Here is a 27,074-nt window from a genome sequence, read left to right as displayed (position 1 = left end):
TTGTTATTCGTGTATCATTCAGTAATGGGAAAGTCTGGAAGTAACTGCTTTAAGGAAAAAATCCGTGGCAGTCCTATGACCTCAGATGAAAAGCCACTAGGCCAACACTGCTTTAAGGAGAAAGACCGCCATTAACATGTTTTGACTTACGTTATTTAATTTTTTCTCCTGTATTGTGTTTTTGTGGCAAACATACCGTGTTATTATAACGATAATATACTAAATTATGTATAACAACTTCGAATATTTCTCTCTCTCTTCGGTAGCTCATGTCTGAGCGTCATTTTCAGCCAGGAAACATTTGGAGCGGAAAATTTGTTTCCACCGGTTTCCATCCAGCATCTCTCTTATGACAGTGTATAGTTTTGAGGACGATGAGAGATCTATTGTCTTCTGTGTTACCAACTACGCTCAGTTTCTCCAAGTTCTCATCGCATCTGTGCATTGTATGGCCGAAATAAGATATAATGTTGTGTCGGCATATGGTAGACAGGGAAGTCCCTAAACGAAGTTGGGTCAGGATTGGATTATTGGTGTGCTTCGTAGTCTACGTTATTCTTAACATTCACCAGTAGCACCACATCTCAAAGGTATCAATTCTTCGCCTTTCTAGAGCCAATATAGTCCAGTTTGGATAGTCCTCTTTTCTTCCAGATATTGCCTAAATGTGTCATGGCATCTTTAGCCATGATAATTCTCCGTTTTATCTCGGGGACAGAGCTACTATCGTTAGAGATTTGGGATCCAAGACATAAAGCGGCCAACGATATTGATGGCACAGATGTTGCAAGTACCACGTGGAATACTGGCACGATCTACCAACATCAGTTTCTATGTTCCTACTTTCTAGTTCAAGTCTTTGGTACAGTATTTTCATATCTTCCATTGAAGTAGCTAGAAGAAATTTGTCATCATTATACGCTTAGTTTGCTATTCCCCATCACCATTTAACAAAATTGAAATGAAGGTAACACATACATTTTCTTGCAGATATGCAAATTAAGTTACAATTTGTAATATCATATACACGCTGTTTTTCATGAGATAATTAATGGTAAAAGTTTTAAAGCACTTTAAATTATTATAAATAAACAACTTGTCTCAGAAAATACCTTACTTATCGACGGAAATAGCTTCATTGTTATCACAACCATAATTTGTTATGAATAAACTTTATCGTAGATATTATGTATATGTCGTTAATATTTCTCATATTTCTAAGCAAATATTTTACTTAACTGCTTTTATTAAAGACCCAAAGTTGAAGGTACAATAAATATTTACAAACATTATTTTTACTTTAAAGGTTAATTAGATTATTTACACGCTTATTATTATAATAATAAATTAAAATAAATAAATATGAACAGTTTGGTCCCTTTGCCAGTGTATATTTAATTCTGGAACCATTTTCTCGCTATAAAAAGTTTAGGAACATACTTTTCTTTTAAATACATTATAAAACAACGATTGTACTAGATAAGTAATGTTGAATATGGTTATTTGGTAATTATTAAAGACGAAAATGGATAAACAATTATTTATTTAAAAGGGATTTTATTTTGACTTAAATCAATGCTGTTTCCTTATTGAGGCATTTAGGCAAATTTAAGAGAATTTAAACATTATTATTGATATAGTAATGATAAATTTTATTTGTGGTATAAATGATTTGGATTACCATTACTTTTTTAATGAGTTTTAAAAAAGGCGGGTAGTTTAAAAAATCTATGACCGCTGTCGCTTTGGTGAAGGTCAAAACAATCGAATGGCTTATCAATTTACGTAACTGAATTTTTGATGACAAATTTAATAACTATGGGAATTTATTTACTATGCGTTCATACGTATATACAATGATCCGCTTTTTATTCATTTTGGTTTACGTGATACATAAAAAGCAGGTTTGATATGATATTAAATGAATACGAATTAAAAAAGCCTCAAATTCCGGCAACGCTGCGTACGTTCTAAAATCGTTGTCCATGGGCTGCGATGACTGACATGTCTTGCGATTTCTACAATCTTTCAGTAATGTAAACGCTTTAGGTTATTGTAATGTTCAACTCCAATTACGGCAGGGAAATATAATCATTGTGCTGGATACTCAAAATAATATACTAACAATCATTGCAACGTAAATGTTAATAAGCTGTTACGTGATAATTAATTTATTTAACTAATATAAAATAAAAAAATCATATAAATTTTATACACAATGAGCGATGTTCAAATTATAAAAGCGCACGCGCATGTAACCTCTTTGCATTTGGTGTCGTTTGTCCCAGGGCGTAAGTAACATATTTTGATCTGTTTCTATTGAGTGTGCTGTGCTCGTTGAGTGTTAATTTTATTAATGTTCTTGTGTTAAATTTATTTGAACTGATTTAAGTGAATTAAGATTTATATTGTCTTTTGTTTTGTAGTGAGCCAGGGCGCCTGCTGAATCGTGGCCTGCGATCGCCTGGTGAGTTAAATTTCTTATTTTAATTTTGAAAGTTATTTTCAAGTGTTCGAGGTAATTTTGACCAGCTTTGTTGTAATATAAATAATTATTTGTTAGTATTTTTATACTTTAATTTTCACAGCTTATATATAAACATGATGTGACTGAATTTGTGGCAATATTTATGGTGACACATGTAATCTTTAATTTGAATTTTAAAGACATTTGATATAGTTATTTTCTTTGGTTCATATCAATAAAACAAATAGATTATTTGAAAATTTTCTCTCTTTTCGCTCGTTTTTACCTGCATATCATTACAAGACTCACCCACCTTAAAAAAATTATAATAAATCAGTGGCGCTATAACCTTTACATATCTGGGTCTTTACATATAGTTTTATGTATCTGTTTCAAGATCATTTGTCAATGTAATAGGCAAGTAGGTGATCAACTTCCTGTGCCTGACACTTGCCGTCTATGAGGCAAGCCGGTTTCCTTGTTTGTTGTTTTCCATGTTTTCCTTCAACGTGCAAGCGAATGTTTAATACATAGAAAGAAGGTCCAGCCGGGGATCGAACTTACGACCTCAGGAATGCTCTTGCACGCTCAAGCTACTCGGCCAACACCGCTCTTCACACCTTAAACCTAAGCTAATATTAACGATGTCTTAAAAGCTTTTTTTTTTAAATTTTTGGTTCCTAGGCATTAAGCAATGCCGCCGGCAGCAGGCCCGCGACCCGATGTGCGACCGCCACCGTGGGTGTCCTCACGGCCGGACGATCACTTTACTGGCATCGCATCGCTGTCGTTGCTCCTCAGCGAGAAACGATCACGTAGTGCCTAGTTAGATACTTAGATAGGACTTTTATGAACCTGTAAGTATACATGTAGTCCTGTGGCAGGCGTTACAATACGATATTCAGTTGTTTAAATCTAGATCTATCTGGTTGATAAGTTGTCAAAGTTGGAAGTCGCCTCCAAATTGGCTTTGGGATATGGCGCCTTTTTATTATAAATTTCCAATTTAAAGCAATATTTGTGTATATCTACACAAACGTATAAGAAATTTTATTTTTTTTGGTTTTTACTGTTTTATATATTTCAGGTAACAATATTAAGAGGCGCAACCCGACATTAGGACGTGGAAAATATCACTATAAACTATATACACTTTCGCGATAATAGATTAAGACATTATTATAAATGAAGGCAAACGGAGACTTTTTTATTACTTGTTAAACTATCAAACATATTCTGATGTAAGCTTAAGAAATATTTAGATTTAGTATAAAGTTAATATATTTTAGTTGTGTGTGATGTATTTGTTTCATTCAATTTCGGAACGTCTATTCAATGATAATGTAAAGCAGTTTGCATCTGCTTGTTTCTACAACAAACCTGTACCGACAACTACAAACTTACACACTGCGATGACGTCTACCCTGAAACGCGCTAGACCGCTAGGGATATAAAACAACTACTCGATTTTAGCCACTGTGTCCTTCGGGACAGTTGGGTAACCCCTGACTCTTTAGACTACTAGTTAGGGATCCCTTAAGTTTGGAGGAAGCGCACAACATTCTTCTTCTGCACATAAGATACACTTCTGCTCCGCACCATCAGTATGAAAACAACTCCTAGTACGAATGTAATTAAAAATATTACTCTGACTTTACTCAATGGAGCGTAGAGGTTGACTATTTTTGAAGTTATACTTTTGGCGTGTTAGGGAAAAATTATGAGAGTAAATTTTTACCATGGGCGCGCACACCGTCACATAGGACCGACACCCTAAAGTTAGTATAGTTAACATATTAAAATAAAAAAATGTCCCTGTCTTAAAATATGTAAAAACATTTTTTTACTATATATATACTTTATTTAACTAGAAAATGCGTTATAGTAAAATTTTCAATGTCTTAAATTTCTTTATTCTACAAACATAGATTAATGAAAAAGATAATTTTTTTAAAAATATTTTTATAAAATTATGTGTCTACTTATGTACCCGCGTTCGAAGTTATGCTTCTATGTTTTTTAAACAGGTCTGTGTGTAGTTTAGCTTTATTATGGTTTTATAAAATTGTTCATAAATTTCCATCTTTTTAAAATACTAAGTTTAGAACACGTTATAATTGATTTAAAATATCTTAAGCAACAATTTTAGTTTTAACCTATTTAAGACATGGGTTTCGTCAAAGCAATAAAACTCCACCCTAAAAGCTCATATAAATATTTTAAATCTTAAAAAAAAAGTTATCTATGTTTCGCTTTCTTTCTTTTTTTTTTTATAAAATAGGGGGCAAACGGGCAGGAGGCTCACCTGATGTTAAGTCATACCGCCGCCCATGGACACTCTCAATGCCAGAGGGCTCGCGAGTGCGTTGCCGGCCTTTTAAGAATTTGTACGCTCTTTTCTTGAAGGACCCTAAGTCGAATTGGTTCGGAAATACTTCAGTGGGCAGCTGGTTCCACATAGCGGTGGTGCGCGGCAAAAATTGCCCTGAAAAACGTTTAAAAAAAGTTTTAGCATTATGATTGTGAACGAATATTTCTATATTATCCAATAATTTTAAGTAGGCTCAAATCAATGACACCAGACAATAAAACGACGAAAGTAATATAAGGGTGGCATAAATAAAAGACTTAAGTATAAAAAGTATTCTTTATGAAGTGTCAGAGGCCGGCCGTTAGTACCTATTTGAAATCTTGTAATATTAGATAGTGATGTTTCACACGAGTTTCTACTAGGGATGTATTTTTTATTTCTAAATGAAACGATAACCTGTAGTAGGGCTGTTCTGAGTTCCTCGACACTTCAATATTGCAAAATCAGGATTTTGATAAATACATATACATACGAGGGTTGTAGGTTCGACGAACCCCGGCTGTGCACCAATGTACTTTCTATCTATATGCGCAATTAACACTCATCATACTGTGAAAGAGAACGACGTATCGAAACTAGCATGCCGTAAACCCAACGGCGGGTGTCACAGCCCGACCACCTACTTGTCTATTAGAAAAAACAAATGATCACGAAACATATACAAATCTAAAGCTTAGACCTAATAGGTTGTAGCGATGTTTTTGTATTCATAAATAGTTGCTTGTATTTGAAGATAAGATTTTTCTTCACTGTTTTCTGTTAGAAGTCAATGTTATTTAGAGATATTTGGATAATGTTGATTCAAGTGGGATAAGTTTCTGCGAAATATTTGATCGCAGAAACAAGTTACGATTGTGATTGTATTTGCTTTATATGTAAACATTTTGTTTTAGAAAATTTATTTAATTTTTTAAAAATTCACTTCACTTTATTATAATCAGGTAGGTAAATTGATGTTCGATAGTCCGTTTGCCGACCACATCCCTGCGAAGATCGGGAATGACAACAGTAGGACGAAATTGGCAAGGGAGAGTCTAATAAAATATGTAGATTTGATGACTTGTCACATTTTTTGCGACAAATCCGAGATCCAATGTTTTCAGCCTTTACAGACATTTCTCACTTTTTATTAAGACTGGTAACGAGTTCGGACATTCCTCATTCAATATTAAAAGGGTTTAACATGAATAAATTCCACAAAATAATGGTTTCAGTCATTTTGTTTTTGTAATTTGGAGATTTTTCAATTCTTTATCAAATGCTGTCTAGTTTATATGATCCTAAAAACGTTGAATATCTAAAAGTATTTAAAACACGTTTCTATAAAATTTACAATTAAAGCGTATGTAGTCTGATTTTCAATTACTGCAATATTGTCATTAGAATTCAGTATAGAAAACGTTAAGCACTTAATAAATGGTCAGAGTTCATATTATTGCTACATATTTCAACATAAAAGTCCGCCACGAATCAATAGTTCAATCTGTGGCAAGTGGCTGGCCGTTCTATCAGCGATTAGCTTTGGTCTAGCGACCACCCATTCTTGCCTTTCACTAATGTTTTATGTGCAAGTGCACTATTATCACGTGATGTATTTTGTTAGAATATGTGTAGTAGTACAAAATATTTAAAGGAAGTCGGGGGTCCAATATATTAAATCAATTAACTATTAGAATATTGTATACATTATTCTAAATTAGATGCTCAGACGTTTGTTTAGGACACAAATATATATATTGTTTTTTAACAGAACAGAATTACAATTTATCTAATCAGAACTGGAAATGACGCATATAGTAGATAATTAATTAGCTTTGGTCTTGCCTTACACTAATGTTTTATGTGCAAGTGCCCTATTATCACGTGATGTATTTTGTAAGAATTTTTGTAGTAGTACAAAATAATTAAAGAAAGTCGGGGGTCCAATATATTAAATCAATGAACTATTAGAATATTGTATACAATATTCCAAATCCGATGCTCAGATGTTTGTTTAGGACACAAATATATATTGTTTTTTAACAGAACAGAACTACAATTTATCTAATCAGAACTGGAAATGACGCATATAGTAAATAATTAATTAGCTATGGTCTTGCCTTTCACTAATGTTTTATGTGCAAGTGCCCTATTATCACGTGATGTGTTTTGTTAGAATTTTGTAGTAGTACAAAATATTTAAAGGAAATGCTGTATGCTCCAATGTTTAAGACTCAAGTAAATATTGTTTTCTTTAACAGAACTGAATTACAATTTGTCTAGTCAGAATTGGGAACGGCGCTTATAGTAGATAGTAAAATCATAAAAACTAAACCAGTCTTATTGAACTTTAGTTTATTTGTTGAAAAGTAGGTATATCTATTTGTTATTATATTTATTATTTAATTACTTCTTTAAAGTTGTAATTTATATTATGTTTAATGATCTTATGTTTTATATTTCGTATATTTTGCATAACAATGTAATCTGTTTTGTTTATATAATGTATGTCTGTAGCTGTAAGATTAAATATAAATAAATATAATAAAGTGTTGAGTTTTTGTTAAAACTTGAAACCAACATGGCAGCAAAGTAGAAGATAGCAACTGTTATAAAGGAAACCTGTTGCGATTTAACAAAGTTAAATCGGATAAAACCATCTAAACAAAAATGCTTAACATTTAAATGCTAGCCCCGATCCATCCATGACTCGCCGGTCGTCGTGAAGAATCGGCCGAGGTCCATTATGATAATGAAAGTGACTCCCGTTTGTCTTAAAGTCGTAGCTCAATTTGCAAGGCGAGAGATAAACGCTGTTAAACTGTCGAAGTTCGTGACAAAGTCTGAATAATGCAGATTACACTGAGAAAAATACGGCCACAGTGAAATCTGCATATTTTATTGGTCCCTCTTCCGCATACTTTATTCGCATCACTCGCGTCGCATCTCGTCTAAATGAGACGAAGACGTGGCGAGGTTTACACAAATATATCTATGACCGGGTTCGCTTTACTTTTAATTTAAAAACAATGACTAGTTAAGTTTACTTAAATAAATGATAATCTCAATACACGTAAAGATGACAGACAACGTAGGCAATAAACTCCCAATACACTTGTTGGCATAAATTATATGGTTAGAATATTATTGAAAGAGGTTTTAAAATGTAGTATTTATTAGGATTTTTGTTACAATAAACAAAACTTTACGGCTTTTAATGCGATAAGATTATAATTTTTTATAAACAATAGTACGTCTCCACCTTTTTATGCTATAGGGTAAAATATATTTGGCAAATTGTATGTTCCAATACAATTTATCAAAAACATATATTAACAAGCGCGGATAAATTACCGAATACATACTAAAATCGATCGAGGTAAGAAAAAAGCATATTTACCAACTTAAGCTATTTAAAGGAAATACGGATAATAAAGTGAGGTTTTCTCAAATCCAGGGTCCGTTGTTATTTTTCTACTTGTGATCGTTTCTAAGGAATTCCCTTTGTGAACCCAACGGACTCCCTGAGTTAAGTCAATTTTATCCATGGTCAATATCAGTGTTTGATGTTGGTACTTTTATCTTTAATAACATTTACGGTCTGTTATACGGGTATATATGTTTGCTGTAAGCGCGAAACGAGTTTTGTTATTGTTTGTATATTAAGCATTCGCGAGATTACAAGACGATATTATATACATACAAAGTTATTATCATACTAAATATATGAAATTCTCATGTGATTGTAACTAAACTCCGAAACCGCTCCGATTTTAATGGACTTATTCGTGTGCAAGGTCGTTCAAATAACTGAAAATCGTGGCTAATTATAATTATGGCCCACCATAAAAAAAAATCTTACTGTTTATGATTAAACATTTATATATAAGCTTTAATTTTCTCCAGCAGCAATATATTGGCATTGTATTTTTATATAGCAAAACAACTTTTTCCTGATCACCTAATATAATATAACATGTCTTGAGATTCGAAGGTACTATATTTTTAGAAGCGAAAATTTATGTTCCTAGCATAGGTAGGAAATAAATACATTTTCTTAAAGGATGAGTTTGTATTTATTTCATGTACTAAACTTCTACGTTAAAAACAGACTTCTTATTACTATTTACAAAGCTATTGAAAAGAATTTTTGTTGTTTGTACCTTTTCATATTATTATTAAATCAAAATAAAAATCACACGATTTTATTATTATTTGTGAAAGAACGAGAAATCCCAAACTTTGAAAAAACATAATTTCAAAAGAATTCCTTAAGTGGATTTTGGCAAAATCGCTCTGTTACACGCCTCTACTGTCTACGTTTCTTTATCTCTAAAATCTTCTCTCAAAGGGCGAGTCTGGAACGCTCAAGGGCATTATTTATCTGATTATTTCTTTTATATGGAATTCGGGGCTTATCATTCGGTAGCTAAAAGAATACCAAAAGATTTTTCTCCATTGTCTTAAATTAATAATTTTAATATTCAATTCTAAATTTGAATAACACTGTTTTTAGAATATCTGAATTCTAGCCGGCCTTGGGAGTTTAAAAACTTTTTCATATCTAAAACAAAATCGTGTAGCGTTGGGTATTTGAAATTGGAATGTGTTTTTATAAAAAGTCTGTAAAAGCTCCTTCTCCGAGCTAAATTCGAGGTGTAAATTTAATAAAATTTGTATACTATATATCGATAAGGATTGAAGTGCTTCATGTTCAGAGAAGCCCAGCCGGGGTTTAGGCTATTAGCCCTGTATAAATAACGACCATCGTGTTTCGAAGGATTACGATTTTGCTTGTTCGGCTGATGAAGGTCCGTATAGAGATTTTATATTATTATTTAATTAGCTAATCTTGGCTTAATAAATCTTCCCATCTTTGGCCTTTTTATCCTTGATAGCTTATCGTTAATGAGCATTGAATTGTATTTACTTTTAGAATAAAACTACTATATGGAGTTTCGAAGAAATTTCTCGTTATTGTTCAGAGTAAATTCATTCAAATTCAAAATCAGAGTTTAAGTAAATTAAAAATAGCGTTTATAATATTATACTATGCAATAAATGTTCTGTTATATAAAATACTCTGTTAGAATATATGTTGCAAAAGTTGCAATAAAATATTACATTTATAAATTTTAATAAGAGCCTAAATTTATGAGAAGTGAACAACAAATCGTCCGTAAATAGAAAATCAGAGTTTGACACTTCAAGGTTTTCTCGAACACGATTGTCATCAGTTCGACGATTAAGCGTATTCATGGCGTTTACGTTGACGTTCAGAGATGCAACAGGAGCGCGATTGGAGGTTTGGGCGCATGCGCATGCGAGCGGCCGCGGCGGGCGGGCGGCATACAGCCTCCACGCTTCTTGTTAATGAATCGTCGGTGGCCGTGCTTCGAGCTGCGTCCGACGCGTGGCTAAAAGTTCCGCTCTCTCGCGCCCTCTCACGAGGAGCCGGTGTCGCAAATACTGTCAGACTGAGGTGAGTGCTCGCTAACTTTCTTTGTTTTCATAATAAATCACGAAACTTTGTACAACTTTTTAATACCGTAAAATAATGATTAATGTTTTGTTTATTGATAAAAGGGTTTATAGACAATTTCATTTCCCAGTTTTTCATTAGGATTTACGTGCCGTTTGTATTGTTCGCCGGTACAAAGGGACTGTCAAAGTTATGAATGAAGTGTCGATGAATAAAAACTCTGGTCGACGTTTTACGAAAAAATAACTGAGAATACTTCCAGTGACAACGTTTTGATGTAGGTCTCCTTCACACCGCCTATTGTGGCCAATAATAACTTTTCTCATTTCTCTGACCTATTTATAGCGTCAACACTATAAAAACAACAATACTCCCCGTCAGTCATAATTAATTATTGTTGAATAAAATAATATTACTAATTAGTACAAATATAAAACATTTATATTTGTATATGGTGACAATATAATTGCATAACGATTAAGTTAAATAGGTAGAAATTTTTAAGATCTATAATGGAATTAGCTCGGAAATTGAATGTTTTGATAATTAAATTCTTCTTTTCATCATAACATTGCCTTAACATGTACCGTCGAACTGATTGCAATGAATTATAGTATCAATAGCCTTCCTCATGTGTTATTTCCCTGGTCGTTAATATGTAGAACAAAACGAACAAAGCTTTTTGAAATATTGTATGGGAACAGAAGATATATCTTTATTAATTGGTTATTTATATTATAGGTTATTGTTTATTTTAGAACGAAACGTACTTGAATACCAGCAGCCTGTTTCGTACTGCTGGTTTTTTTTTTAATTTGAAGGCTTATGTTTATGTTATTCAGGGCTTTACCCCTTACTTATGTAGAATAATGATAAAATAATATTACATCGATTTCAAGGGAATTTTAGAAATCGGTGCAGTAGTTTTAACTTGATTCGTACAACTGTACAAAAATTTTAGTCTATAATATTGATATAAAAATATTGATTTGGGTTATATATATTAACTGTTACAGTCAAAATCTGTTATAACGACATTGTGATCACGTCGGGGTCACCAATGTACCTTATTTGATATTCGTGTCTTTATAAGTTACTGAGTATTGTAATGAAAGGCTCGTCAAGACACGACTATTTAATATGAATGTTGGTACAATACTAATCTATATTAAAACATCGATACATTTGTATTAATCATGTAGGCACAACATCGAAGGGACTACTCATATTTGGTCGTATAAACCGATAGTCGTAACAGCCGATGACGTTGTTATTAAGTTAATACAATAGAATTCAGCCGGGACCTTTGATTTTGTTCAATATAACCGGTATGTTGTTCTAAACGATGTCGTCGTAAACGGTTTTGTATTTGCAATAGTATTTAACGTTCAAGGATGTATATTGAAACAAAATGTAGTAATATCAAAATTCAAGAATTATCTTACTTGAATTAAAAAGTTAAACTTTAGTTTGCATTTTACGAAAAAGAGCCTGGTCTTCCTAAAACACCGGACATGCACCCTATGCATGATGAGCTTTAATGGGCACCAGTTTTCATCTTTATCGACTGACTAGCGGTCTCACTTATCCTTTTTGATAAAACAAACTATTTATATATGACAGTGCAATGCGCTAATTCGGTCGATGTGTGATAAACACATTCATTTATTTAAGAGATTCCAGGAACCTCTTAAATAAATGAATGTGTACTGTTGTTGGTACTGCCATTCAATAGATTTCACGTCATCAAACCTGGTTTTTCACAGTTTAACAAATTAATTATCTATTTTCATAAAAATAGTATCTTGTTTTTAGTGTCAATATTGATTTTGACATTTATTTAACATCAAAATTATGTTAAGATTTTTATGTTAAATGTTATCGAAATAAAACAAAATATTGTTACTTTATTAAGATTACAATAGTTTTAGAATGATGATTTTTCAGATGATAACCTATTGCCTTTTTAAAATATATTTTATTACCATTTTGAATTACTAATATCTCATATGTAAAAGTAGCTATAGTAACGATGATACATTTTATAGTTTCAAAACGGATTAAATATAGGACAAACTTAATAATCGACTAAGTCCGTTTAATTGTTTTCCATAGGTATTTAAGATGGCATATCGTTAGTAGTTAGTAACGCAATTTTAAATACTAATTAAATAGTAACTAAACGATCAATCTAGGAAAATGATACATAATGCCTTACTCTATATATGAACTATGCATAACAAATATAGATTATATTCTTTAAATTTGATCCTTCGACCTTGAGATTAGATAATAAACTCCATCCTACCACCGCTAGATATATCTATACTAATATGGAATATATTAGTATAGATATATCTAGCGGTGGTATACCAATTCCTTTTAATACTAAACTCATTTAAAAATATCGTCGCAAATTTGTAGGATTTTTATAAAAAGATTAAGTTTTTATTTCGTCCTCACCATTGAAGTTTAGCGAAGTAGCAGCTGGCCTGTTAACCCGTTTAGAGCCAACAAAAAATCTTGAACAATGTGAAATGTATGCAGCACTTAGTAATCCGAACAAAAAACGCTGAATAATGAAAATACTTGAAGATCACGTTATAGATGTTACTATTGTAAGAAGGAAACACAATAGCTTAGTCTGGCAATTTCTTAACTAACTGATATTTATAATGCTTAAGCCTAATAAAACGAACAGTTACTCTGTACCACCAATAATTACAATTAAGTTTTCCTTTTAACAAAATGTGATGTTAGAGTTTCAGTTTCTGAAATTAATAAACTCTGAAGTACGATGAACTTACGTAATTATTATCGCGTAATTGGATTTAATAAACTAAGTATTGAATTAATGAAATATTGAAGAACTGTATTTGTAATATACGAGTACATGCCGATACGTCATGACTGTATTTTAAGCTTTGTGACACTACAATAAAATAAGAAATTTATATTGCATTGCTGATAGAATAAACTCAAATAAAAAATCAGCAAAAATATAAAATCGTAACGTTAATTAACTTGTAGGTTTAGTGTAATTGAAGATAAAGTGTAACGTAAATTAACATATACGTTTCCTCTAGAATTTCTAATACAAAACTCAATTCTAATTTTGTAGTTGCTTTACGGTTCAATCGAACAAATGTACATGTTGTGTGTCTAGAATGTTGGTATTTTGAGGTTCAGCGTTCTTAGAAACGACTAAACAACAAATGTAAAGCGCGTGATTAGGCAGAAATCATAGTTTTCGTATGTGTGATTTTCAAAGAAGATTGGTAGTAGGGCAAGGTTCAATCAATCAATTATATTAAACAATTCTAAATTTTCTGTATTGTGTAATAAGTTTTCCTATCTAGACGTGGATTAAATATAAAGCCGCTGGTGGATCTTTAATCTCCGAAGAAACTCTGTCAACAGTTACTTGGATGTAGCACGATTAATGTTTTGTATCAAGGCGACCTCAATGTTTTTACATTTTTCTTGAATTTTATTGTTTGTGCCCGAATTCTGTATTTCGAGATTTTTTGCTGTGAATATTGTGGTTTTATTTACGATTACACATTAAAGTATCGGGAGGTTTCGTGTCTCCATAATCACGTTATAACGCGTAAGTGTTAAATTGCAGTGTCCCCCTCATAAGATATATGTAAGCAAGGGGTAGATTGTAATGAATAGACATGCACCTGTTTAAATAGTCTATGATTAATCACCCATAGCTCATATAATATGTATGTGAGAATCAAAACGGCACCTATATTAAAAAATAGTACCAATTATTCAACACATTAACCATTAACATACTGGAGTCATGATTCATCGTCGTAATTAATTAATCAAATGAACAGTCAAACTAAATTCATAATAATTGTAGTAACTTTACGTGTTTTTACTGTTAAAAAAGATCTGATTATACGTAAAATGTATACGTTTTCCTAACTATGTTAATGTTTCGAAGTTTATTAGAATTTGCGGTATCATGTTTTAGCAGAATCAGTATTGATAAAACGGTGCATAATTTCCGGTCGCGGCCGAGCGATGATTACAATGATAAAGCACTGCCATTCAATAGATTTCACGTCATCATTTGGATTTTCACAGTTTAACGAATAAACTATGTATTTTCATCAAAATACATCATCAATATAATTATACATCAATATTAGAAAGATTAAAACAAACTTTAATTTTTGTTTTGATTTTAAATTTCGAATTGAATTAATATTATATATTGTTTTTTTATTAAGTACACAAGTAAGTTTTGATTTGAGATTGGCATTTTTAGATGTTAACATTTCCTTTTTAAAATACATTTGCTTTTTTGTAAAGTTGTTTATTTTTTATATTTTATTACCATTTTAAATTACGGTTACTTCATATGTATAAGTTATATTAACGATGTTACATTTTATAATTTCAAAGCAGATAAAATACAGGACGAACTTTGTCAATAATCGATATAGTCCTTATTATTATTTTCCATAGGAATTCAGAATGGCGTATCGAATCTTTAATATACTTATTAGATTACGTAATGAAATTTTCAACATCCCTAAATTCCTTATTTTAATAAGAAGTTATCAATTTGTTTACACATAACGTTTTTGAGGTCTTAAATAATTGCGATTTTGTAAAAGGAAAATTTTATCCAAAGGTTTTTTGTTGCAAAGCAATATACTACTAGTATTGGTTTTAAAATAGTCATTTATTCTTTCTACCTGGTATTTTTAACAAAAGAAAAAAATCGTTCATTTGTTTTCATTTATCCATCGTTCGTTCGTCGACGTTTACTTATATAATCCTGGAGTAATAATAAAATAATTATTATGATAAAAATCTTACATATACGAAAATGCAACAATAGACATAATTCTTGTAAGATTATATAATGTAACTTTTACAAAGTCATTCATATAAGTACTTTTTTAAATCACTTATATTTATATCTAACTTTAAATAAAATATATACATTTCGTAGCACGCGTTTCGAACGCGGCCTCAGGCGGCCATCACGGATAATTCCATCAAATACGTTCTTGACTGAGTTCAGGAAAATATGATGCACAGATTATTACATTATCTTCGATAGCTTGTTATTATGTAAAAGCGTACAACTTTATTATTTTTTAATTTATCCTAAGGCTTTATAATCATTTTGAAATTATATAAATGTAGATATTGTGCTTATTTAGAAAGCATATGTTTCAAAAATTGGATCAATTAGTTTTCTATAATAAAATATGGTTAAATGTTTATATATCTGTGCAAACGCACACGCAATATTCACTTATATTTTTGGGACCTTAAGAATAATTAACTACATTCACGACGGTACATTTTTAATTATATAGTTTTAGGCGTGATAGATACATAAAATTTGACAATAATCTTTAGATAAATAGCTTAGCAACAAATATAACTAAAGAGATAATCGTTAAGGAATCGAATCGAATAAAAAAACAAATAAACGTTATTCAAGTAAACAATATTAGTAGAAATATTTAATATATTCAATTCCAAAAATATAATATTCGATATCGCTTGATTTTCGTCAATATACGTGAAAGAGAAATGTTCGAAATTGCTCCAAGGGAAGCGATTAGAATGTGATTTTAGGAAAACTCCGACGGAAAAAACTGTGGAAAAAACATCATTGCTTTCGATGCAAACGATAAATTTCCCATGTCGAAGCGTATAATGGAACAGAGTGTATTAATGCCAATGGAATTCGTAATGATAAATAGCCTGCATCGAAAATTAATTAGAAACTTAATTCCTATAGTTCTGTGTTTCAATTGAATTATATTGGTGTGCCAAACGGTTGTGGACAAAATTTAACAAAGCATATATTTACTATGCCGAATAATTTTAGCAATATAAATATCGAATCAATCTTCTCTGACCAAATTGCTTTTTTCATATAAAGAAATTCTCATAGTGAATTGTCATAATTGTTTTTAATATTTAAATATCAAAACCTACACTACAGCCTAGTTTTCCAAACACACCGCGCCTCCCCATATTTACAATTTGCTAATTTATAACATATGTTTCCTATTTACACAATTTTTTTCACTTGTCTATTGCCGTCAAGTACTGCCGCAATTTTTAAATTTAAAATGACTGTTTTTATAGTTTTCTAGTTGACAGCGTAGTATAAGCAGTGTCGGCCTAGGTCATAGGTTCGAGCCCCTTTGGTCCCTAGTATGCCAATGGACTTTCTGTATATAAAGAACAATAGCGGATAGCGGAATTTTTCTAATACAAAAATCGATGACATATAACTGACAGAAGGCTGATCCCTAATTGTCTATGAAATAAAAATGATCGAATAAACGGTTGTAGTGCCACTTAATTATTATTATTAAGTTTTAGCATGTATTAAATTTAAAGTGTGTTTTTTGAGGGTATTACAAAATATTTTTATATACCTACTTTATAATTATTCCTTTGTTACGTAATAACTAAATATGAAAATATTTTATTTTGAACGCCACGAGCACAGAAAACAAGACACTTCTTATGTAGTAAATCAGATAGCTAATGAAGGCATAATACAATTTTGATCCTTTACAAATTTTCCAATACACGTCACTCTGTATTGAATATGTTAATTAAAATGAAATACGACCTTAAATAAGTAACATTGTTCCTCGTGTAACTTTAGAAAAGTTAATTAATAAATAATTAGATGGCAACGTTGTGTTCATACGTAAAGGAACATACTATGTTATTAAGATTTCTCGGAAACAGGGCTGGCGAAGTTGAAATTTACAACAAAGCTTTTTTGATCAAAACATATTCGAGAAATTTTTGATGCAACTCACCGTGCTAAAGGTAAACTATTTTAGTAACTGTAAACTATATTTGTGTAGTTTTCTAAAAACTTTTTATATTTGAAGTCAGCCACTGAAATGTATTCCTTTTTAATACAGTACTGGACATTTGGTTTGGCCATACTCCTAACTGATGTTAAGTGCGGCCTATCTAACTATAGGGTACGTCTGTCTAGGAGATGCCTATTTAACTTCCGCATAAATGAACCCATAGAAATGTATCATGACTTTAAATCTTATTTTCAATCATATATTGGTTTGACGTTAGTTAAAAATAATACGTAGCCTTAAAAATAGTTATTCACTTTCCTATATCAGTTAACAAATTTTGTAGATAGAAAAATTTTGTTGCTTACTAATGTCATCTGTGTTAATCATTGTAAGTGTCACGTAAATAGATAGTCTGCTGACGAGATGGAGCAGGCTATCCCGGGATATAATAGAATGGTCAAAAATAGGGGTGGTGTCAAAAGACAAACGAATAATTAAGTCGGACCTAAATGTAAATGTTAATTGTTTTTTTCACCAGATATATATAATAGACTTCGTAAATGACGGTCATGTAAAGGCTTTACTTATTTTTATCTACAACTGTAACCGTAATTGAAAAACAATAAATGAAAACGTCTAGTATGAAGAGCGACAATTGTTTTATTACACATATGGATCACTTCGGATCAAGCAGCGGTTCAATATTTGGGCAGCACTTAGCCACCAGTAACGATTGCCTAGACTTCGTGATAAATGAAATTTTACTTCACTTTCGAATTCAATAAACGGGTTTAATTTATAAGTCTTAAATTTAAATACAAGTTACGATTAGAATTAAATTTAATTATGCATTTTATATATATTGCGTTTATTAAATTGCGGTTTGCTCTTCGCCTCGTATAAATTAAAATCAGCTAAATCGGATTACTACTATCAACCAAATATAAAATTAGAGAGTACTAGAGAATATTTTATTCAGTATCAGAAGGACATTAATGGCGGCAGCTGTAACGGTGAATATTTAACAATAAAAACGATAATTTTAGGTGCTTTTACTGTACTTTTAGAAATAGTCTATTTTCATCTACAATAGACTATATAAAACATTTTTAATAAAACCAGTAGAAGTCCAGATAAGCACGTTTATCTAAATATCTGATTAAATAAAGGGATAAATCTTCAGTAACAAAAGGATGTTAATGGCGGCAGGTGTAACGGTGAATATTTAATAATAAAAAAGGTTATTTTAGGTTCTATATTGTTTTAGAATTCCATTTTCATATGTAATTTCTTTAACAAGCCGATAAGATTGCCAGAAGAAGTGTTATCTTTGTCAGATGATATGTTCAATATAAAATTGTCACGGAAAAGTGACAGACCACTAGTTCTTTATCAAAAACTTTTATAAAGGGATTCACTTAATTGAATGAGAATTTAAGGGAAACTGTCGGTTAACGAGCGAACTTTTCACCGCAATGGTTGTAATTAATTGAGAACTTTTTTAACTTTGTCACAGTTTGTGACTTAGAATACCAAATACCTTCGGAGCAAACTTTTTCGAAATCGAAAAGGTTCGTAACATTCCGAAAATCTAATCCAAACGTACTATAAATACTTAAATAGTTATTGAGTGTAGTGTGACTCAGTGTAGTGTAAATGAAGATTTATTATTGGTAAAGATAACTAATAGCGAAACTTTTAAAATAACATGTTAAATGAGTTTGTTTCTGAAACAAATTTTTCACGGTCACTTTAAGACTTTCACTAACATCAAAATCTTAAGCAACATCTAAACCCTATGATCGAACCGAAACTATACTTTACAGTAGTAAAATTATAGTAATATTCCTTTTACGGCTTATGAAAAAAAAAGAAATAAATAATATGTACTACATGTAATATGTAAAACAGCACCATACATGTTTCGTTTATATTACATAATAACTACTAGTCATAAAAATAACTTAACGTTAAACTTAGCGTTGTTATGCTATATTTTCCTCACAAGAAATTTATTAAAATTAAAATTAAAAATGAGTGCATTCGTGGAATTCATAATATCTATCGTTCACGGCACGTTGATTACAGTCAACTTGAGTACGCCAAGAACATAATTGACTAAGATTGGTAATAATGATGAAGGTCTTGTTATTAAAACATAAAAAGTTCTAGTATTACTAACTAGTAATTGTGAGGGTATTCCATAAATGATTTTGTTTTGACTACCCTCCTCTTAATAGACAGTTTGTAATGATAATTTACGGTTTTCGAAACATTTAAGTTGGCCAGAATATAATTAGCGCATATTAACACTATGTTATCAAATCCATATTTCCTAACATACTTACTTTTTATCATACAAGTAAATTGTTCCTTACTTAATGGCTATGCTACCCTATCTATCGTTACGAGAGAATGACCGAATTCCGACTTTTCTATTAATGAAAATCATCAATTTTTTTTCAGAATATATTTATAATTAGATGGTTATCTTTCTTCTGTCCTTTAGGCACATAAATAGTGCAAAGTAGTCATAATGATTTAACAGCGCTGAGATTTTTACGTAAAATTTCGCATCTGAACAATGGCAGTAATTAAAGAGATAAGTTTTAATTATGAATTAACTCAAAATATGAATTGTAGATGAATAACTCGTAGATAGAAATGATGACTAAGCACTATTAAACAGTTAAATACAGTATTACTTATTTTTATTGTCCGATCTATTTCCAAAATTCATACAATATCATTGCGCGTGATGTAAGTCAGGCGCAATTATTTAATTGAGGGGTGTGGCGTCTCCTGTCCTGCCAGTTGTTTCAAATTTTAGTCTACTATTTCAACATAAATTATATATTTTTTAAATTTAATACTAGACGATTCTTCCCTCTAAAGATTCAATTTGATTGAAACTGAAATTTCAGAGGTAGGATAATTTCAATATTATGTTCCATATAATATAATAAAAATAAATAATGTATAGGTTTATAATCTATTACTATCTAAGATTTTGTCGGATTTAAATATAAAAATACTGCTGTGGTTCGTCACAGAAATAATTATTTGCATATACAGAAAAACACGAGTAAAATACAAATTAATTCCTATCATTAACTTTTTATGAATAAGAAGATACTAATGTAGTGAGAAGAACATTGTCCTGATGTATTCAAAAGTTATTTCACGCTGAAGTTGTAGTATTAACGTTGCCTTGGCAACTGGCCAGAGTAGGCTTTAGGGCCACTCTAAATTTTAGCCGATATTTAATTTTTGTGATATGCGATATCGCTGTCATTGTCAGCCTTCGCATTTGACCGAGCTCGTACATGAGAATAATAAATATGAAGCCAAACTTGTAAAAAGAGCCTTTGAAGTTTTATTCGGTTCGAGTGTCTTAAGATTTGCCGAGTTTCTCGCATAATAAGAACCTGTCAGTTGAAGTGGAAGATTGCAAATACTATTTATTATATTGAACCCGTTTTGGGAGATCATAAATGAGAAAAAAGGGTGATTTCATAACTTCATCGGTATATTTAATTGAATTTGTATTCGTTTTTACAACAAACTCCCAAGCAAAAAATTATCACTAAATAAATTCAAAGCCCTCGTTAAACATAAATTAATCAACAAAGCTTTTTATAAATTTGACGAATATTTAAATGATCCTAATCTTTAGGATTTATTTGCTGCAGTTTAAATAATTTGTATGACTCAAAACATAGCGATTAAAAAGAGTTTCTAGCCAGTTCTTCTTGCCCGTTCTACGCCCTTGACTTGCGAACTGGTAGTAAACGTAAATATACAATTAATAGAACTTCTTTTTTGACGTGCATAACTGTACTTGTTTACCTATATGAATAAAGTTATTTTGAGTTTGAGTTTAGTATTAGTTCACATTTTACGAACATAGTGAGCGAACACAACGTTACAAATCATAGTAAGGCTCACAGAGTGCAATTGATAAACTTAATGCGATCATTATAACATGCCGGTGACACCGCAGACATAAACAATGTATCTAATACTCGAGAGCAGCTTGGCGATAGTTAACTTAGTTTTGATACCATTACAGCGTTATTAATCAGTAATTTAGAATGAGCGTAAACAATGTAAATACGACAATAGGACGCGAAGTGGGCTGGTTCAACTCATATCAGTGGCGTGCCACTCGCGAGATAACCGAACGCTGTCTTTGTATACAGATGTGAAATTATTAAGCTTTAGAATTCCTTAGGGCGGGCATCCTGCCGCAATATTGAGAATTCATTACGAAATTACATGCCGAACATTTCCTTATAATTCATATTTAACTCGCATTCCCCTTGTCAATAAAAACGATTGATTTTAGTTCGATCTCGAGCCATTGACGTCTCTTCTTTTCACTCCAACATTTATTTAACACTCGTTCATTTTTTATTAATGTCCGCATTTAAGCGTTCCCTATTTTACGATGTAAAATTTTTCGTGAATATTTCAAAGGGAATTAAATTGTTCAAAAGTTTGTTGGACAGTTCGTCGAATGAGAATAATCGAGTGACAGTTCCTGTTAGACTTTGCAGAGGATGGCATATTGAATGTAAAGAGTGTAAAACGCGACCGGATAAAGTTGCCGCAAAGTAAAGAGCATTGAATTTTATTAGGTTGAATAGACGGCTTCGGAAAAGGCCGGAGGCAATCCCGTAAATCTCTATTTGTCGCAACTAAAACAGGTCACCGTGGAAGGCTATTACGTTCCCTAAATGCTGCCGAACTCCCTGTAGAGCGCTCTAATCCACTCTGAACGGGCTGGTGTCAAACGCAGGGCAGGGCTGTTTGTATTGTTTATTGTCGCGACGCCCGTTGCTTCGGCAAAGACAGCATAGCCGCATGTTTCGAGAGTGAACGCGTTTCAATCGATTCTGCCAAATGGCTTCGGTTAAATATCATAGACACGTGTGAACTCATTTTAAATCTCGGTATATAAATGCATTGTCTATAAAGATTGTTTCAATAATTTTAATCACAATATAGTGAATACATTCTTTATTTGTTTATAAAAGGATGTGATGAGCCAAAGAGAACAAAACACTTGAAACAATACACCAACAAAACGGCAATCATTCCTGTTTTATCAGAGTTTGTTCACGCCGCGCTTGGAAACTGTTGTAATAAAAAACTACGTACGCTGAGTGTACACAATGTGGTTATTTTATACGCTTGTGACGTATACCCTTTATACCTGTTATTTTATCCAAGTATGAAATACGCTTGGCTTGGCTCACGTATTGTCTCGTGTGCATTTAAAATAGAATTTACAAAGACGGTTTTGTCTTCTTACTTTTAACTTAGTAATTCTGTATTATGTCTTTATATTACAGGTGAATACGAATTTTTAAATTATTTTTCCTAACATCAAAGAATTTCTATTGTACATTTTAAGTCTACGTTTGATATGTAATTTTCATGCGTAATAAGAGACACGGCGTGGCACGTTTATCTTATACTAAAGTTTTAATAATTCGGATTTAGTTCACTTGTTTTTCTGCACACATTTTCTTCATCTTTATTAGCTATATAATTATTATTGTATTTGTTTCAGATGTAACGCGGACGCTACAATAATATGACAATAAAACATAACTATGTAACGTATACAATACTGTAAAGATATAATTAATGCTTTGTATACAGAGAAGAAGACAATACGATTTTAATTCTACGAAGAGAATAACGAACGAAATGTGAGATAGAGCTGGTTGAAATCAGATGTCTGTTGACATTATGGCTACGGAAGCACTGAGGCGAACTCGAACCGTTTCCATGGAAACCGGAGGGCTCCCATTGGCTACGTTTGCACTTCTCACTATCGTGGCTGGTAAGAACAATTTCATTAGGAATTTATTCAGCAAATTTAATACTATGGGTTGCAAATGTGAATTTTCACGATTAAAAATATTTTTAATTGAATAGTATGCATTGATGCATGATGATCGCTATGTACACAATAATATATAAAGTTAATATACCTTTCTTCACTCAAGCACAAGATATTTACGTTTGAGAAATTTTATTTTCTCATTACAACTCAATAATTATACAAATTTCTCGCACACATCGGACAGTTTTATGTAACTTTAGTCTTCTGGGATCAGAATGTGTATGCCTTTAATGCATTTAAATATATTATTATTATAAGACATAAACATAACAATCGGTATTATTATATTTACATACATACATACATTACATATAGTTTTTTTTCATTGCTTAAACATTATAAATAAACTAAGAGTACAATAAAAACAAAAAAAAAAACACTACCGGTTTAAGACTGAACCTCACATTACAAGTCCTTTACCAAGAAACTAAACTGAGGTAGTAATAAAAAAGAAGCAATCAAAACAAAAACAAAAAAACATATCTATACCAGCTTGTAGGCGTTAGATGAAATTGATAAGCTACGTTCTTAATGAACATGCCACAGAACAACTTTTAGGCTTACTAAACCACGATGAAAGGCATAATATCCTGTCCAGTACCTCTTTACGCCTTTGAAAACATTAATTTTCTCTTCCTGCCACCGAATAAATTAATGTGAGTGCCACTAAATCTTCCCTCGAAAGTCACCGGCCAATGTTCATTTTCGCCGCGTCTCTTACAAACTGTGTTTTAAATTAAAAACGACGATGCCAACTTTATTCTCAATCTTTTAAACGATACTTTTGTCACTGTTATATTTTAATTAGAGTAATTAAATGTTGAATGTAGGGCACGTTAAAATAATTTCAGCTATTCGCGGGCGAAATGAAATATTACAGATATTTTAGGTTCAGGGTTTTAATTTGTGGGTTAAATTAAAATCGCATTCTTGATTAGTGACATAATCTTTATATATAGATACAATTAGTTTTCGCGGTCTTTGCTACTGAATAGTTTGTTTTATTTAACGCACATCGTAGCGTTGTTTCAATACAAATGAAGCATTATTTCACTACGAATGGGAATGATAACAGAGCATCGTGAGGTATCTATCAAACATAAGTGCAAAACCAATAATAGTAATTTAACTAGTTACACTTACTGCTCTGTTGTTGTTAACTTTTAAGTATAATTCCTGTGCTAGGAGACTTCGCTGGACCTAAACAGATATTCGTATAAGTGCAATGTTCGCATGGAACAATAAAATGAACCGCTACATACATGATCGAACAAATTGTTGCACTTTAATGACTGTCTACGCTGAATGCAGTTTAGAAGCAATGCCGACCCAGATTCACTCACGTTGTCGGCACGCCCGGCGTAACCCACCCGTGCAGACGTTGCCTTAGCAGATTCCACGCTTAATTGAAAACACTTTAAACAACCTTCTTTTAATTGCATTAGGCGACCCCACAGAGGAATTCGCGTAATTTCATGTAAATAATTTGACGGAAGTAAGGCTATCGTCAGCCCAGAGGTTGTTTGGTGCATTTTTATGTACGCTCTATTTAAATCGGTACGATGACAATAATAATCGAAGATGTCACAAATGGCTGATGATCAAATAATAATAACATTTGTTTATGATGTAAACACAAAACAGGAGAAAAGTAAGATTAAATAAATGAAGACAAACGATGTAAATGGGGGGTCTAACAGCTATAAAGCAGTGGACAATGCATAAGTAATACAGATTTTATAAATACAATAGCAAACTGATTAACTAAAGTACTTAATAAAATATACATAACGGTAAAAGTATCAAATTTATTGTCCATTGTTTCTTAAATGCAAATTGATTTTCATTTAAGATTGCATCTACTTGATTATAATAACGCTAATGGTTATAAACAACTTCCGGTCACGGTTTCGCAGACAAGAGACATATTTAAATTTGGAAATACATAGGTTCTATGTCAGGGAACGGTGAACGAACTTTTGAATCAACAATAATAGTAATCAAACAATAGTTTACTCTTAATAATATTACAGATAAAGAGAGTTACAATTAAAATATATTAATGGAAATACAAAATAGGATTTTATAAACAATAAAAAAATCCAAAGTTCAAAGCCAGTAAATGTAACATAATTATTTATGATTAATTCCAAAACGAAATCAAGTAACATGATGCACTAATCATTGCATTATCTGTGTTCGAAATACATAATTTCAATTTAATAATTTTTGATGAGGGTGATCCCAAATATTTTTTCTCGGCCGACCGTCACATTTATTAGTTGAGTAATTGTGGAGATATACTCGGGTTGCGTTAGACACATTTTTATTTTGATATATACTTTTTGTTAATTATAATTGATAATAGTTACGTCCACTATTTAGAATTTATAGTGAGTGTTTAGTGCGTTTTTGAGAACTATCGTGAGGCAAGGTATTAGCATCAGTCTAACCTCTCTTTGTTCCCAAACTATTAGAATTTCTCGAAAGCCTTACGGCTGATAATATTGTGTGCCTTTCCTCCTGGTAAGAAGATATTGTTACAAGGTATGTACTCAGGACTTATTATTCTAGTATAAGATTGTGTATCGACGGTCACCGAACCGTTCTTTGTGGTACAATCTGTATGGAAATTACGGGAGTGTGGTGAAATTAATGCAATTCTATCAGAATGTAATTACAGACAGGCACAAAATACTGATAATTGAAATACGGAATCGGAACTTCAATTAGGGGAAATGATTATAGGTGATAATATGTTTTGATTAAATCTCGCGGGTGTTTTGCCAGTGATTATTCCCGTAATTAGACAGTGATTTGCTTCTATATGACCTGTATAATAAGCTGGTTTCATAATATATCTTCACGTGTAACACAATATTGATACTAAATCAATTTAAAAAATAAGAGAATTATAATATGGTACAGTATCTGAGTCACGCTATAATTACAAAACTATGTTACTGTTTGACGTAATCCCTAGCTAAAGCTTATCCGGTTTTGATATATTTATATTTGATTTCAGATGTATATGTATTTCAATAAATTTATATATATCTGAAATGAAATGTATTATTGAAATTAAATGTATTATTTTATTGTATTTAAACTATTAAAAAGATTCAAGTTTATAGACGCGATTAATATAGTTTTAGAATAATTTATTTGACTTGTCGCCCGCGCGATCGTATGGAAACAGGAAAATGTAGTTTAGTTTAGTGTGAGATTTAATAAAACTCAGTGTGAACTATAATTAGATATCAAAATTACATAATTTTTTGACGAGAGCTGACTCTCTCTCTCTGCGTAGGCTATTTTGTTTTATTCCACTTCTTCTTCCATCGCACTCTTTACTTCTGAAGGTCGTGTTAGTGGCGCCCTCTCCCCTTTCTCCAGCAAGCCTATACCGCTGGGTGATGATAAGATCAGTAATAGTGCTCACTTCATCGGTCCGGTGAGTAGGGGGTCGGCCTCGTGGTCTGGTCCCCCTCAACTCTGCCAGTCACAATGAGTTTTTCTAAACTTTCTGAATTTCTGCTTGTTACATGTCCAATAAAACTCGGTAGATTTGAAACAATAAAATTGACATTTAGCGTTCTTTTAACAATCAGGGTCGTGATCTAGCTCCTTAGTCTTGAGCCGTGGTTTAACTGAGGTCTCAAATGTCATAATAGTGAAAGCTGAAGTAGACTAACTTCATCTGCTACTATCTCTGTTTATCTCTGTCTGTACCTTCGGGAAAACTGGTGGCCCAATATCAGTATGATTTATAAATATTTAATGCAAGTAAACTCAAAACCTTAATTTGTTATTAAAATCAGGTCTACAATATTTTACATGAATTACACATCTATCAAATTGATAATGTTGTAATGATATTAGTACCGATTTCCTACATGCTCGATCGATCAAGTAAAACCCTTTTAGATCTTACCATATCCCAGGTGCTAAGGCTTGCCGGAATGAAGAACACGACTGAAAAAGAATGTATCAGTGTTATAGATCTTATTATAAACGATTATGTTTTTAAA

General features: G+C 31.7%; 1 protein-coding gene and 1 long non-coding RNA gene across 2 annotated transcripts in view; both read left to right on the top strand.

Moving 5' to 3' along the window:
- Nucleotides 1-2,252: 2,252 nt before the first annotated feature.
- Nucleotides 2,253-3,665, top strand: LOC123714356. The gene is made up of 4 exons (XR_006754299.1): nucleotides 2,253-2,291; nucleotides 2,427-2,467; nucleotides 3,152-3,324; nucleotides 3,555-3,665. It is a non-coding gene; the product is annotated as an uncharacterized LOC123714356 (long non-coding RNA).
- A 6,548-nt stretch (nucleotides 3,666-10,213) lies between these two features.
- Nucleotides 10,214-27,074, top strand: part of LOC123714308 (lachesin-like) — a 62,919-nt gene continuing 46,058 nt past the window's right edge. The window contains exons 1-2 of the mRNA XM_045668529.1: nucleotides 10,214-10,299; nucleotides 22,705-22,980. Of these exons, the coding sequence (XP_045524485.1) occupies nucleotides 22,872-22,980 (109 nt within the window). The 5' untranslated portion in view covers nucleotides 10,214-10,299; nucleotides 22,705-22,871. The remainder of the gene's footprint in view (nucleotides 10,300-22,704; nucleotides 22,981-27,074) is intronic.

Source organism: Pieris brassicae, chromosome 9 (genome assembly GCF_905147105.1).
Source record: "Pieris brassicae chromosome 9, ilPieBrab1.1, whole genome shotgun sequence".
NCBI classification, from domain to species: Eukaryota; Metazoa; Arthropoda; class Insecta; order Lepidoptera; family Pieridae; genus Pieris; species Pieris brassicae.
This window is presented reverse-complemented; position numbering and strand designations above follow the sequence as displayed.